Source organism: Lepidochelys kempii, chromosome 4 (genome assembly GCF_965140265.1).
Source record: "Lepidochelys kempii isolate rLepKem1 chromosome 4, rLepKem1.hap2, whole genome shotgun sequence".
Classification (NCBI taxonomy): Eukaryota; Metazoa; Chordata; order Testudines; family Cheloniidae; genus Lepidochelys; species Lepidochelys kempii.
In genome coordinates, this window is record NC_133259.1 from 133,895,929 (window position 1) to 133,909,126 (window position 13,198).

At 49.1% G+C, this 13,198-nt stretch overlaps 1 protein-coding gene across 1 annotated transcript; it reads right to left on the reverse strand.

The window, feature by feature from the left end:
* Positions 1-259: 259 nt before the first annotated feature.
* On the reverse strand, positions 260-5,631 carry LOC140910044 (neurophysin 1-like). Its single transcript, XM_073340156.1, has 3 exons — positions 5,465-5,631; positions 1,341-1,545; positions 260-472 (listed from the first exon to the last, which is right to left on the reverse strand). Exons 1-3 carry the CDS (start codon positions 5,582-5,584, stop codon positions 423-425), a joined length of 375 nt encoding a protein of 124 aa, XP_073196257.1. The 5' UTR covers positions 5,585-5,631; the 3' UTR covers positions 260-422.
* Positions 5,632-13,198: the final 7,567 nt, after the last annotated feature.

Consider the following 13,198-nt stretch of genomic DNA (forward strand, 5'->3'; position numbering starts at 1 on the left):
CAAGGCTCCCTCATGCTAAGGGCAGGTGGTAGCATGGTGCCTCCCAATCCTGGGGACCGCTGGAAAGCATCACAAAACCCCCTGTCCTGGTCCTTAACTGCCTGCTTAGGTAAATCACCTACATTCCTCCCCTCCCTCATCCAGGCTGTACCAAGAAGCAGCGTCTCCTGTCCAGAGGGGGGATGTGATTCCCAGCTAAGCAGACAGCAAAGCTGTTGAGTTTGTTACAAAGCCGGGGGCAAAAAAAGAAATATCAGGATTTTTTTGGTACAAGTTTTATTTCTAGCTGGGGATGTCATTTAAATGACTGTCGAGGTGCAGCACGGTCAGGATTAATGCATCCTATTGGACTGGCTTTTGGTCTTGCAAAGCCTTGTAGATGGCAAATCATGTGGCTTCATCCCTTCTGTATAGTGGGTGGTCTAGGAAAACGGCGATTCTTGGTCACAGGCCGAGTCCACCATGCAGCCCTCTGCAGAGAAACAAAAGCATGTAAAAGGAAATGCTGCATGAATTTGGCCACTGGAGTTACATATAGCTCTGCTGGATAACACCTTAGGGCAGATCCTCAGCTGATGTAAATGCGTGTAGCTCCATGGAAGACGATGGTACTATACCAAGAGACATGTCTGAGAGTCTGGCCTAGGATGTGTGTGTGGTGCCTTTCCTGCAAAGGGAAAGCTATTATAAACTATTCCTGCTGGGTGAGTTTCGCTTCTGTGCATGGGGTTTGGCCTGATGTGATGCTGCTGCTAACTTTGCCTGCGGCAATGAAGGCAATGACCAGGCTAATTGAGATTTCTCTCCTCTGGGAAAGGAGGAAACTGGCTGGTCTGCCACCCATATTAACTTCCCCACTTCTCTGTCCACAATTACTATGGCCTGAGCAGTAGATAATGGCCCACGGCCTTTGCAGAACTCTTGCCACTTGTGCATGCACCAGTACTGAGGTAACGGTGCCACTGTGTGCCGTCCAGAGATCTCCAAGCGCTTTCCAAACATCAGTCAATGTAGCTGTGAGGCTGAAAGTATAATGATCCCGACTTTACTGATGGGGAAACTGAGGCACGAAGTGGTTAAGCAACTGGCCCAGGGTCTCTCAGGGAGTCTGTAGCAGAGGCAGGGTAAAGCTCATATCTACTAAGCTCCATCTCCTGTCCCCCCCCCCCCCAATCTCTTAATCACAAGGCCCGTTTTCCCTCTGTTAAAAGTGCATGGGAGTATTGAGAATAGATAGGAAGTGTTACTTTAACAGCCATAAATTGTGGGTGTGGGAGGGATTGTGCTCTAGTTCATATGGAGCTATGGTTAAAGTCCAAGCTAAGCAAGTGCTCTCTTACCGTTGTTACAGCAGATCCCAGGGGCTGCGCAGGTCCCACCACTGGGCCCGCATGGCTTCCTGCCAGACTCGCAGGGTGTTGGCAGGTAATTCTCTTCTTGACATCGCAGGGTTTCTGAAGTACCGAAGTAGCATCCCATCTCCGCTCCGCAGCAGATGCTAGGGCCGAAGCAGTGGCCTTTGTTCCTAGGCCCACAGGGGATGCACTGGTGGGAGAGAGAAACCCAAAGGCTGGTTAACGGGGAAAACAGCAACCCTAGTTGCTTGGGTCCTGATTCAAAGCCCATTGGAAAGACTGCCACTGCGCTCAGTCCATTGAGCCCTTAGGATGGTGTCTTTCTGCCATCATCTGCCAGTATTTAAGGAGCCCCTGTATGCTCTGCTCAGGCCTAGCGCTTCAGTTCTAGTTTTTCAACTGGTATTAGAAACCTTATTAGAAAGCGAAATCTTCTCATGGGATCTCTCTGTGGAACTGGATGTGGTGGGAAATGATATGTTCTTAGGAGGGGTCAGAAGCCCAACCACACTAACCTGGGCTCACATCCCCAGAAAGTGAAACCGACTAGAAAATAACTAGGCGTCCCTGTGGCACCATAGAGACTAACAACCCATGAAAGCTTATGCCCAAATAAATTTAAAACCCACTTCAGCGGAGACATGGAGTGAAAATAACTAGCAGCACCCCAAACTGAAATTGACTAGTGCAGGTGTCACTTTTCTAGCTCGGGGGTGTGCGTGGCGGGGAGGGGGAAGCAAATACAACCTGGGCGTGGGAGGGATAAAGGATCATTTTGTTTTGTGATTGTTAAATAATTGACGCTGTTAGTTGCTAGCCCAGGGAGGGAATTGTTTGGAAACATTGCGTTAGACGGTGCCCCTTTAATAAACAGGTGAGACCATCTTGAGCAAATTGGGCTAAACTAATCCAGGGTGTAACTCCGCTGACCACAGTAGTGTTTGATACTTGGCATGTGACTCCTATTTAGAGAACTCCGCACCGCTTGCTGGGCTGGGTCTCCTAGTGTATTCTGCTGTGTATTTCTTTAATTAAGCACAGTGTTTAGCTGCGCTAACAGCTTTCCTAGGCCCTGCTAGATGATGATTTTTATGTGAAAGTCCCCAAGTTTTGCCTGAAGATCAATGACGCGAGGCGGGCAGTGGAGCAGTTATTGCTGTGGGTTCTACCAAACACTGGTGCCTTTGTGTATCAGTTCAGGGTTAAAACTCCTGGCAGCCCTACCCACTTGAAAGCAGCCAGATCCTAACATTTGACCTAGGAGTTCATTGGCTAGGAAAAGGGATGCTTTGAAAAACAGAACAAATTGCAGGTCACATGAACAAATACAGACCTCACCCCCACCCCCGGACTTTGCTTTTAGTTGCACTGTCCCAGCCTCATTGGCTACAGTTGCACGGGTTCAACAGAGAGCAGAATTACGTCTTATTTTAATACGTCAGTAATCGCTGGGTAGCTTTCTCGAATCTAACCAGTGCAAACGTATTCCCTCCTCACCCAAATTGTGGCCCTAACCAGCATCTCTTATGCAGTGGCCTCCCGCCTTAGGGAAATATTGCTCCAGAAGATTTTGCCTCCCTCAGAACCATTTGATTAAATGGCGTTACAGGGAGTATGATTGGATTCATTCCCTTTGCCCCCCTGTCCCCCAGTGTAGCTGATACTAGGGATGATATCTCCTCTCATGTGTACAGGATACACATTATAGCTGTACAGACTGACTCAGAAGATTATCAGTAAAATGTTCCTCCGAAGCAAAATAGCTCTTAACATTGTGGCATAGGTTTGGAAAGGCTGCAGGCCTTTTCTCCCCCAGTCCCGACTGTGCCTGTGCCCCAAGAATGGACAGGCTGCTGGAGGAACATGTAGCAGAGCACTGAAAACTCGTCTCAGCCAGCGACTGCCCCTTATGTGGCCCACCTTGCTCTTCTCCCAAAGCCAGCGCGCGGTAACTGGCCAGCGGCCTGCTGCTCGTCTATCACAGCTATTTCTTGGCTGGCCACCTCCCGCCGGCCAGCATTCCTGACACGCGACGCAGACTATTTGCCTGCATCCCTGTGGTGTTTTTCTCTGTGTTTCAGCATGAGCCTGTTAGCATGTGCGCTCGGCCCCCTCAAGGCTCCTTGCTCCAGGCTAGTCCCTCTGCCACTGCCCCAATCCAGTTCTCGTCCCCTCTGCATCTGAGTCAGGCAGCTTCTTCCTTTTCTTCCAAGCTGCATGGGCACCCACTGGCGGGTTGCTGAGAGCACAGGAGCGAATCTTCTCTGCTGTTAGCTCTGGTGCCTGGCATCACAGTGCCCTCTCCCCACCCGCCTGCCCACAGCAACTGGGAACACAATTGCAGGGAAAGGCCTGCTCAGCCCCAGTAGTCCCGGGCTGGAGCATGCTCAGTCATTCTGTGGGAATGGGTCATACACAGCCAGTCCCATGTAGCACCTGTGAGGGGCTGGCACATGCTCAGTGCAGCTGGAATCTTCAGAGAATTTAGCTGCCAAACTCTAACACCTCTCTATTAAGTAAGTACAGAGGCTTGTAACGTGGCCAAGATTTGAGTGCTTTATTCCATGGGGCTGGCAAAAGGCACATCCCTGATACCAGGGCGACCCCACTCCCAAATTTCAGGTCCCGTCTCCAAAGAAGGGGGATGCTAGAGCGGCTCAACAAAACAGATGTACGAATTTGTTTTTTAATATGGGCAAAACAGTCAGTGTATGCTCCCCCCCCACATCTTATTCTTGGAAGTGGCCAAGATATTTTAGGTTTCAGAGTAACAGCCGTGTTAGTCTGTATTCGCAAAAAGAAAACGAGTACTTGTGGCACCTTAGCGACTAACCAATTTATTTGAGCATAAGCTTTCGTGAGCTACAGCTCATCCAATGAAGTGAGCTGTAGCTCACGAAAGCTTATGCTCAAATAAATTGGTTAGTCTCTAAGGTGCCACAAGATATTTTAGCTGAACCTTTCAAAAGACAATTCAAGCTGAGGCAGACACCCAGCACAGTACATTTCAAGCCAAGCAGTTGAAGTTTGGCAAAGTTATAAGGAACTGAAAATACAGACCTATATGGGGAAGTATTGAACAACCTTCAAAATAGAGGCTGCTCCCAGTCCTGCCTATAAGGCAATCTGATATAGACAGCTACACTGGTAACAGTATTTACAATTCACCACCAAATTAGACTTCTGATGTCCTCAGTACAGCTGGACTGATAACTGCAGTACAATAGGGCCTGGAGAACCTGATTGAAATGGGACCCGATTGGGCCGGGTGCCGTACACATGCACATAAAGCCAGCCCCAGAGGGTTTACACTTTACAGAGACAAGACAGCTAAAGGAAAGATTATTATCCCCAGTGTACAGATGGGGAACTAAGGCACAGAGAGATTAAAGGACTTGCCCAAGATCACACAGGGTGTCTGTAGCAGAGCTGGGAATTGAATCCAGATCTCCGGCCTCCCTCTCAGTCTCCAGTGCTTTAACCACAAGACCAAGGCTGAAAAGTCTGGCTGCTTACTGCTCATCTGCAATGGGGCTCGTGCATGTGTTCCACTGTTTTTTAAACATACTTTCAGCTTTAGCTGCATCAGTAATATATTATTTAAAGAGACTGAATGAAGTCCTGACAATCACAAGATGCACTTCTCTATTGCCCATGAGTTTGGCATACACTATAATCTATGCTTTCCTAATTGGCTGAACATTGAACACAGAGACAGTTGGAATGGGGGACAGGAGAAGGGAAGGAAAAGAGAGACTTGGTAATGAATGTTAGTTAATGCTTGTTCAGAGCTTTACAAAATTCACACCACAGCTATGTGAAGGAAGTTGGTGAGCCAGAGTCTAGCTACGCATGGTGTTGATCAGGGTATCAAAACATACGCGTGTCTAGTTGCTAGGGTTTAGACAGCTGCCATCGCAGCTGGCACAGCTCAGTCCCTTGCCAGCAATCTCTCCTTTCACGCCCTGGACGTGATCCTTTTGGGTGGGAGTTGAGGGCTTTGGCGCAGTATCAGGGCAGCTTGGGACCGTCACGCTTACAGGCTGTCAGTGAGGAGTCTTTACCCAGATTCACTGTAACAACCTGACGGTAAGGAAAGCATCACGTACCTTTCTGACATCCATGTCCAAGACCGATCGCTTTCCTCCGATGGGGCAGTTCTGGATGTAACAGGCCGAGGAGAGACCCAGGAGCCACAAGAGGCAGATGGCGAGCGCGTTCTGAGACATGGTGGCTGCTGCTGACCCTGCTTCGCTCTTGAGTGGGCTCAGGAAAGCCCTCCAGGTTTTGTCTTTGCTTCTCCCAGGATGCCTGTATATATAGCGCCTGCCACAACTACTTAGACATGCCACCACCATCGTCACTCATTTCCCTTAAAAAATACAAGGCATTGCTTTTCACACCAACTAGCACTGCTAATAATCCAGGGTCGAGGATGTGAGGTCAGCGAAGAAGGAATCATTTGCTCCTTGGTGCTTATTCCAAACATGGCGAGACATAAGTTCACGTCTACAAGTTTCCTTTAATTGGCACAGTCAATCGGGGCCGCTGGGGGTCAGCGAGCAGAGTTGGCATGGCCCTCACCTTGCCTTGAAGTCCTAGGACGCGGCAGTTCCCTGCTTTGCTCCTGGCAGAAGAATATTTCCTAACAGTTACATTTCATCACGCACCTTTCAGCCTGAGAGGCTCCAAAAGCAGTACACAAATATCAACAGGCAGCATAACCCCAACTATACATACACTATGATGGGGGGCTAATTTAGCTACAACTAATCAGGAGAAAGATCTTGGAGTCATCGTGGATAGTTCTCTGAAGACGTCCACACAATGTGCAGCGGCAGTCAAAAAAGCAAACGGGATGTTCGGAACCATCTCAAAAAAGATATCCTGGCATTAGAAAAGGTTCAGAAAAGGGCAACTAAAATGATTAGGGGTTTGGAACGGGTCCCATATGAGGAGAGATTAAAGAGGCTCGGACTTCTCAGCTTGGAAAAGAGGAGACTAAGGGGGGATCTGATAGAGGTATATAAAATCATGAGTGGTGTGGAGAAAGTGAATGAGGAAAAGTTATTTACTTGTTCCCATAATATAAGAACTAGGGGCCACCAAATGAAATTAATGGGCAGCAGGTTTAAAACAAATAAAAGGAAGTTCTTCTTCACTCAGTGCACAGTCATCCTGTGGAACTCGAGTTAAGTATAGGGTAGTAATCAATGGCTCCATGTCTAGCTATCAGCCGGTATCCAGCGAGTGCCCCAAGGGTCAGTCCTAGGGCCGGTTTTGTTCAATATCTTCCTTAATGATCTCCAGGATGGTGTGGATTGCACCCTCTGCAAGTTTGCAGATGACACTAAACTGGGAGGCATGGTAGATATGCTGGAGGGTAGGGATAGGATACAGAGGGACCTAGACAAATTAGAGGATTGGGCCAAAAGAAATCTGATGAGGTTCAACAAGGACAAGTGCAGAGTCCTGAACTTAGGACAGAAGAATCCCATGCACCGCTACAGACTAGGGACCGAGTGGCTAGGCAGCAGTTCTGCAGAAAAGGACCTAGGGGTTACAGTGGACGAGAAGCTGGATATGAGTCAACAGTGAGCCCTTGTTGCCAAGAAGGCTAGCAGCATTTTGGGCTGTATACGTAGGGGCATAGCCAGCAGATCGAGGGACGTGATCATTCCCCTCTATTCAGCATTGGTGAGGCCTCATCTGGAGTACTGTGTCCAGTTTTGGACCCCACACTACAAGAAGGATGTGGAAAAATTAGAAAGAGTCCAGCGGAGGGCAACAAAAATGATTAGGGTGCTGGAACACATGACTTATGAGGAGAGGCTGAGAGAACTGGGATTGTTTAGTCTGCAGAAGAGAAGAATGGGGTGGGGCGGATTTGATAGCTGCTTTCAACTACCTGAAGGGGGGTTCCAAAGAGGATGGATCTAGACTGTTCTCAGTGGTAGCAGAGGACAGAACAAGGAGCAATGGTCTCAAGTTGCAGTGGGGGAGGTTTAGGTTGGATATTAGGAAAAACTTTTTCACTAGGAGGCTGGTGAAGCACTGGAATGTATTACCTAGGGAGGTGGTGGAATTTCCTTCCTCAGAGGGGAAGGTCAGGCTGGGAAAACCCTGGTCAGGAGAGAGAGAGAGATAGGGTCTCCACCCAGGAGGGGTGACACAGCTCAGGAGCCTATGCCCTTGCTAGACCCTGGAGAGGGAATACAGGTGTAGTTTCCCTGAAGGTGATAAGGTTATTGGATTGAAATTCCTTCATGCCCACCAAAGGGGAGGCTAATTTACACTGCCGTACGCACCACTTCTGAATGATCCTGCAGCCTGGAAACTCCAGCTGTCCTGCAGGGTGAATTCCTTGGAGTAACACTGCGTTCCTGTTGCAAGGGCATTCATTTCCTTCTAGCCTTGAGCACTGTAGGGTCTCGGACACCGGGCACATTGCCAGGTTAATGACATCAGAAGAACAGCCACAGTTTAGAGGAACACACAAACCGTTGTGGATTAACCTATGTTCCACCACAGATCACCGGCTCCAGTGCATTGCAAACTGGGACTAGCAACTAAACAGACAGGAAGGGTCTGTTTTTTTTCTCCAGAACAGTTTTCCCTTTTTTTTTTTAAGTGAACAAGCCTAACGTTTCTGGTTACAGGCCTGCAGAGCTAAGTGGCAGAGCCAGTCTGAGCAAACTGACCTATCCACCAAGAAGGAAAAACAGCTTCTGAACAGTTTCGGCAGGAAATAGGAAGGCAGCGAAACCTACTCATGGAGATTCACTCTGAGGGGGTTGAGCATAATTTTTCCTGCTCTTCCCAAACAGCTGATCTGGTCAATTGCAAAAATGGACTATATACCCAAAAGAGCTAACCCTGGGTCAATATCGCTGTAGCCACTTAGGCCAGGATGCCACTGCCAAGTGAGTAATGCCTGGCTGAAAGGAAGAGAAAGTACCATCCAGGGGTTAGGTATTAGCTTGGCATTTGGGAAACCTGCATTCAATTTTCTGCTCTGTTCCAGGCTTCCTCTTTGACCTGGGGCAAATTGCGCAGGGTGTGGCTGTCCTGCCATCAGGTGGGGTGGTTGTTACAGTTGGAGTGCACAGACCTGAGTTAGTTGTAATCTTGCTAACTCCGATTCTGAAGGGGTGAAGCCCCAGCAGCACGTACTTTAGCGCAGGCTGTACAAGCCCATCGGAGCCCTGGGCAATTATTCATGGGGCTAGACCACACTGAAGCATGAGCTGCTGCCGTACTGTCACTCCTCCGGTACCGGCGCTAGCTAGATTAAAGCTAGCATTAAGTGTGTCTGCTTGAGCTGCAATCACATTGTGATTGCAGTAGAGACATGCCCGTAGTTGCTCTGTGCCTCAGTTTCACCTCAGTGCACTGGGGATAATAGCACTCCGAGTTCTGGTGTCTACCTCACAACGGCTCTGCCACACCTGGCCTCTTTGGTGCCAGGGTGAGGTTGCCAGGGCCAAGCAGACGGAGTTCCTTCTCCCCGAGAGGCGGCTGAGGTGGGCCGGCTGGGCGGCTTGCACTGCGTCTGCCTGTGTTACACCCGCCATGAGGCTGAGAAGTGCGGCTGCTTTGCAGGTGAGCTAGTTCTGTCCTCAGAGCCCCTGCCAGGGGCCTGAACCATTTTGCCCAAAGTGACTCCCCCCCACCCCATGGTGATTTGCGATCACTAACTTTCTGCGTGCAACCACGCCCCCGGGTTGTCCAACGCAGCGCTGAATCATCGGGAGAAAAGCAGATGTCTCGGCACTGAAGATGCGCCGGCAGCCAGTAATGCTGTTAAGCGTTAATGAGCGAGATTGACAGATAGTGAAATCAGTCAGGGACACTGCTCACCTTGACCCCTCACCTTCATTAGCTCAATTAAGATCTTCCTGTCTAGCATAAATTCATCAGACATGGATTACGTCCTGAAACTCTTACATTTATTGGCTATATTATCCTGTCACTGTCACCACCCATCCCAGGGCCTGGATAAATGGTGCATACATTGCTCCAGACACTTAACAGTTGTCTAATCAGCAACCTTTGTCATCTTCGTTGGCTTGCTTTAATATTTGCTACTTAGCGAGGGCATGGTAGACAATAGAGCGGGTGAGAGGGGCTGTTTCACCCCTGCCTTTGGAATCTGAGCAGGGTCAGCCAGGCAACATTAAGCAGTGAGTCCTCACTTAAACCAATGAATGGGAAAAGAAGGACACGACATAAATACTAATAGCCTTCTAGTGCAGTGGTCCCCAAACTGTGGGGTGTGCCCCCATAGTGGGGCCTGGAGGAACGTCCGGGGGGTGTGGCAAGGCCTGGGCAATCTGCCTCCAGCTCCATTCCAGCCCTGTCCACAACCCGTGGGCAACTCCCCACCACAGCTCCGGTCCCGCTCCCAGCTCCTGACCAGAGTTGCCGGGGGGCGGACAGGTTCCATTATGGGTAAGAAGGGGGGGGTGCCACATAAAAAGTTTGGGGACCACTGTTCTAGAGTGTTCTGAAATCTTCTCTGCTGTCATCTGCTGTCATCCTAGAGCCTGATTCTTATCTTGCACCACTATAAATCTGGAGTGACTCCACTCAAACCATTTAGCCTGATTCCAATCTCCTGCATGATGGTACAAGTTAAGAGTGACTTCAGTGGAGTTACATCAGTACAAAACTACTGTGAGATCAGAATCTGGCCCACGAGAATTGCTCTGGCTGGTGCAGTAGAGCGAGGACAGAATACGCTCTTTGGGCTAGGGGGACTGTAATGTCATTTTTCATACAAACAGCCCAAAGCGTTGTGCAAACCTTAACTGAGTGCGCCTCACACACCCTGTGAGGTAGGTAAAGAGCAACAGGCCCGTATTCCACAGATGGGAAAAGGATGACCTAGTGGTTAGGGGAACTAGGTTAGGAGACCTGGGCTAAATTCCCTACTCTGCCACAGACTTCCTGTGTGACCTTGGGCAAGTCACTTAGGCCCAGATCCTCAATTAATTTAGGTGGAAAAGAAGGGCCCAAAGAATCAAAAGTGTTAACACAACCCAGTTTAATGCTCCAACATTAAACAGTGTTAGGCTGTCAGGAGTGAGCTCCTTCAGCTGAACCTGAGGACTAGTCAGATCAGCCTCTGGGCCAATTAATAAACTTGGATGGATTGCAGCAGGACTGCCTCATTGGCTACCCCACCTGATTGGCTGAAGAGAGCCAGTAGGCCTGCTTTTAAGCTCAGCAGCAGCAGGTTGCTGGCTGCTCAATGAATGTGTCTGCAGCTGGACCTGCTCCTGCGCCTGCTTTCTTCTTCTTCAATCCAGGCTGAAGAAGGTCCAGAGTCCCAGGAGATGGTGGGCATGGAGGTGATGGTGAAGCTTGCTCCTTTCCCTTTCTTTCATCAGCCGGCTTCATGATAACCTGCTCCTTATTCCTCCACAAAATCTCTTTCTGAAGACCCCAAAATGGGGGGGGGGGGGAGGGAATAGCTCCTCCTCTCATTATTTTGTCCACCAATTAGGCCTAGTTTCTGACACACCCATTTTGGTTCATTGATATCTGCTCCAACACTTCTTTTGGTTACCAGGCATGGTCTTAACACAGCCCGTGAGTTCTATGTGGAGGCCTCTTTGTTTGGACTCATGCTGTTTTTCATCTCCCTTTTGCACCTTTTCCCATCAACATTTCTTGTTTCATGTTATTGTAACTCTGAATGAACTTTCACTGGCTCTTCGCAGCTGAGCTCACAATTTGGATACATTTGTAGGCCCAGATACCAGAACAGGCCCTATAAATACCTTAGATGGACCGATAGAAAACTGAGACAGGGAGAGGGGAAGTGACTTGCCTATGAGCCCACAGAAAGTCAATGTCAGAGTCAGAATTGAACCCAGAAATTTGGAGTCCGAGGGCCAGTTTTATGGAGATATTTAGGTGTCAACACCCCTAGTGAGGTTTTCAAAGGTGCCTAAGCGCTAAACTCCCATTGAAATCATAAAGGAGGAGAAAAAAGAGTGTTTCAAAGACTTAAAGATGTAACTGCACTAGAGAGAAAGGACTGCCTTTATAAACTCTTCCCCCAGGTATTATTGTAGGTGATTTAGAATGACTGAGAGCCCCTGTCTGGAAAAGGGGCTGAGCACTGGGGTATAACACAGGGCTGCCCTTTCTCAGCCTGCTGTAGAAAGGGAAAAGAGGACTCCATCAGTGGGAGACAATACAAGGCATCAGTGGATCAATAGCCTAGATCCACAATCCAGATCTGAATGCCAGCTTCAGAGCTATGCTTTTGGTTCTGTAGGATGCCGGTGGGTCCAGATCTGCTATTTCTCAAAGTCTGTGGGTGTCAACCCCAGGGTTTCCATTTCCTCTCATCTCTGATTAGTCTGTAGTTTCAGGATTGTTTCCAGGAGACCCGCTTGTGAGGCTGCTAGGCTAGTACATGTCCCTGAGAAACAGTCAAAAACAGCTGGTCACAGAAGAAAATGGCTAGGAGGGGGAAGAGCTTTCTCTCTCTCATTATTAAGCTGCCTGTTAATTACACACAGACATAGTTGCTGTTTATAGGCCTGAGCCAGGCTATGTGACTCTCATTCGCTTTAAGGGGCTTCAGACCAGGTTCTGTACTTTCTTATCCACTAGTTAGCTAGGAGAGATGGGCCTCATCCTCCTGGCTGACCCCATACAGCTCCCCGGGGAGCAGGACTGAGACCCAAAAGAGAGTTCTAAGAAGGAACCCTCGCAAGCAGCAGGGCGATTTGCGGGTGCAGCAACATATATAGTGGCTGTGACTCCTCAGACACGGCATTACTCAGCAGGGAGGAGGCCCGGTTTGACACTGGAAGCTCCGCCTCTTGCTCCACCTCCCTGGAGTGCCTCCTCCCCCTTGGGACTCTATAAATGGTTGCTTCCTAAGCTTGGTGACCGTCAGAGCCGATTGAGGCGGTGCCTTTGCGTCGCCTGCATCACAGGCCGGCTACCATCCAACCAGCACTCTCCTGGTCCAACGGGTAAGTGTGCTCCTTCTCTTTTTCAACACCCTGTTGCCCCTTTGGACCCGAGTGGTTTGCTGAATTTGGGGGGTTGTGGGTAGTTCCAGTTAAAAGGAGAAATTGATGACAGAATCAGGTCTTTTCTTCGCTGCAATCTTGTTTATTTACAAGGGGTGAACACAAAGTCCTGTTTCCCTGAACACAGAAGGAACCAAACAGGAGATGGGTTCTTTGCTTTCTGCTCCAAGCCTCTTTTTCTGGCACCAGACTCCTTCTCTTGGCTCCTCTTGGGGTCACCCACTGAGCTTGTCCAGACTGTGTCTGTCTCTGTATGTGTGTGCTGTCTCCTGCTTCTCTTACATTTACACACCTCCCTCTGCTCAAACAATACCCAGAGAGTCCCTCCACACAGCTCATTCAGATTTCTGGACAGCCTCGTATTTGCCTCTGTTTTGGGAAGAGCCATGTGCCTGTACTTTGGGTTTGGCAGCAGTTTTTATTTCAGTCACTTCTTCACATTCATGCTGAACAAAAGGGGATGTTGATGTTTAGGACGTTTTTGGGTGAATAAAGAAACGAGGAGGATATTGCAAACTGCCGGGGGTGAATCCCCCTCCTGCACAGGGGCCAGTGTGAGGGTGCTGCTGGTGGCTTGTCCCGAATCACACCCCAATAGAAAAAGCAAAGCAGCCAAGACACACAACAAGAAAGTTTTACCCAGCTGTGACCCTAAAGTTTTACCCAGCAGTGCCAATTAGCAGAGAGCACCCCCATTTTGTAACTCGCATCAACTCTGACATACGCATTGCCCCAACACACTGTTGTCATAATATGTAGCTCAAAAGTGCCATGTAAAGTACCCGC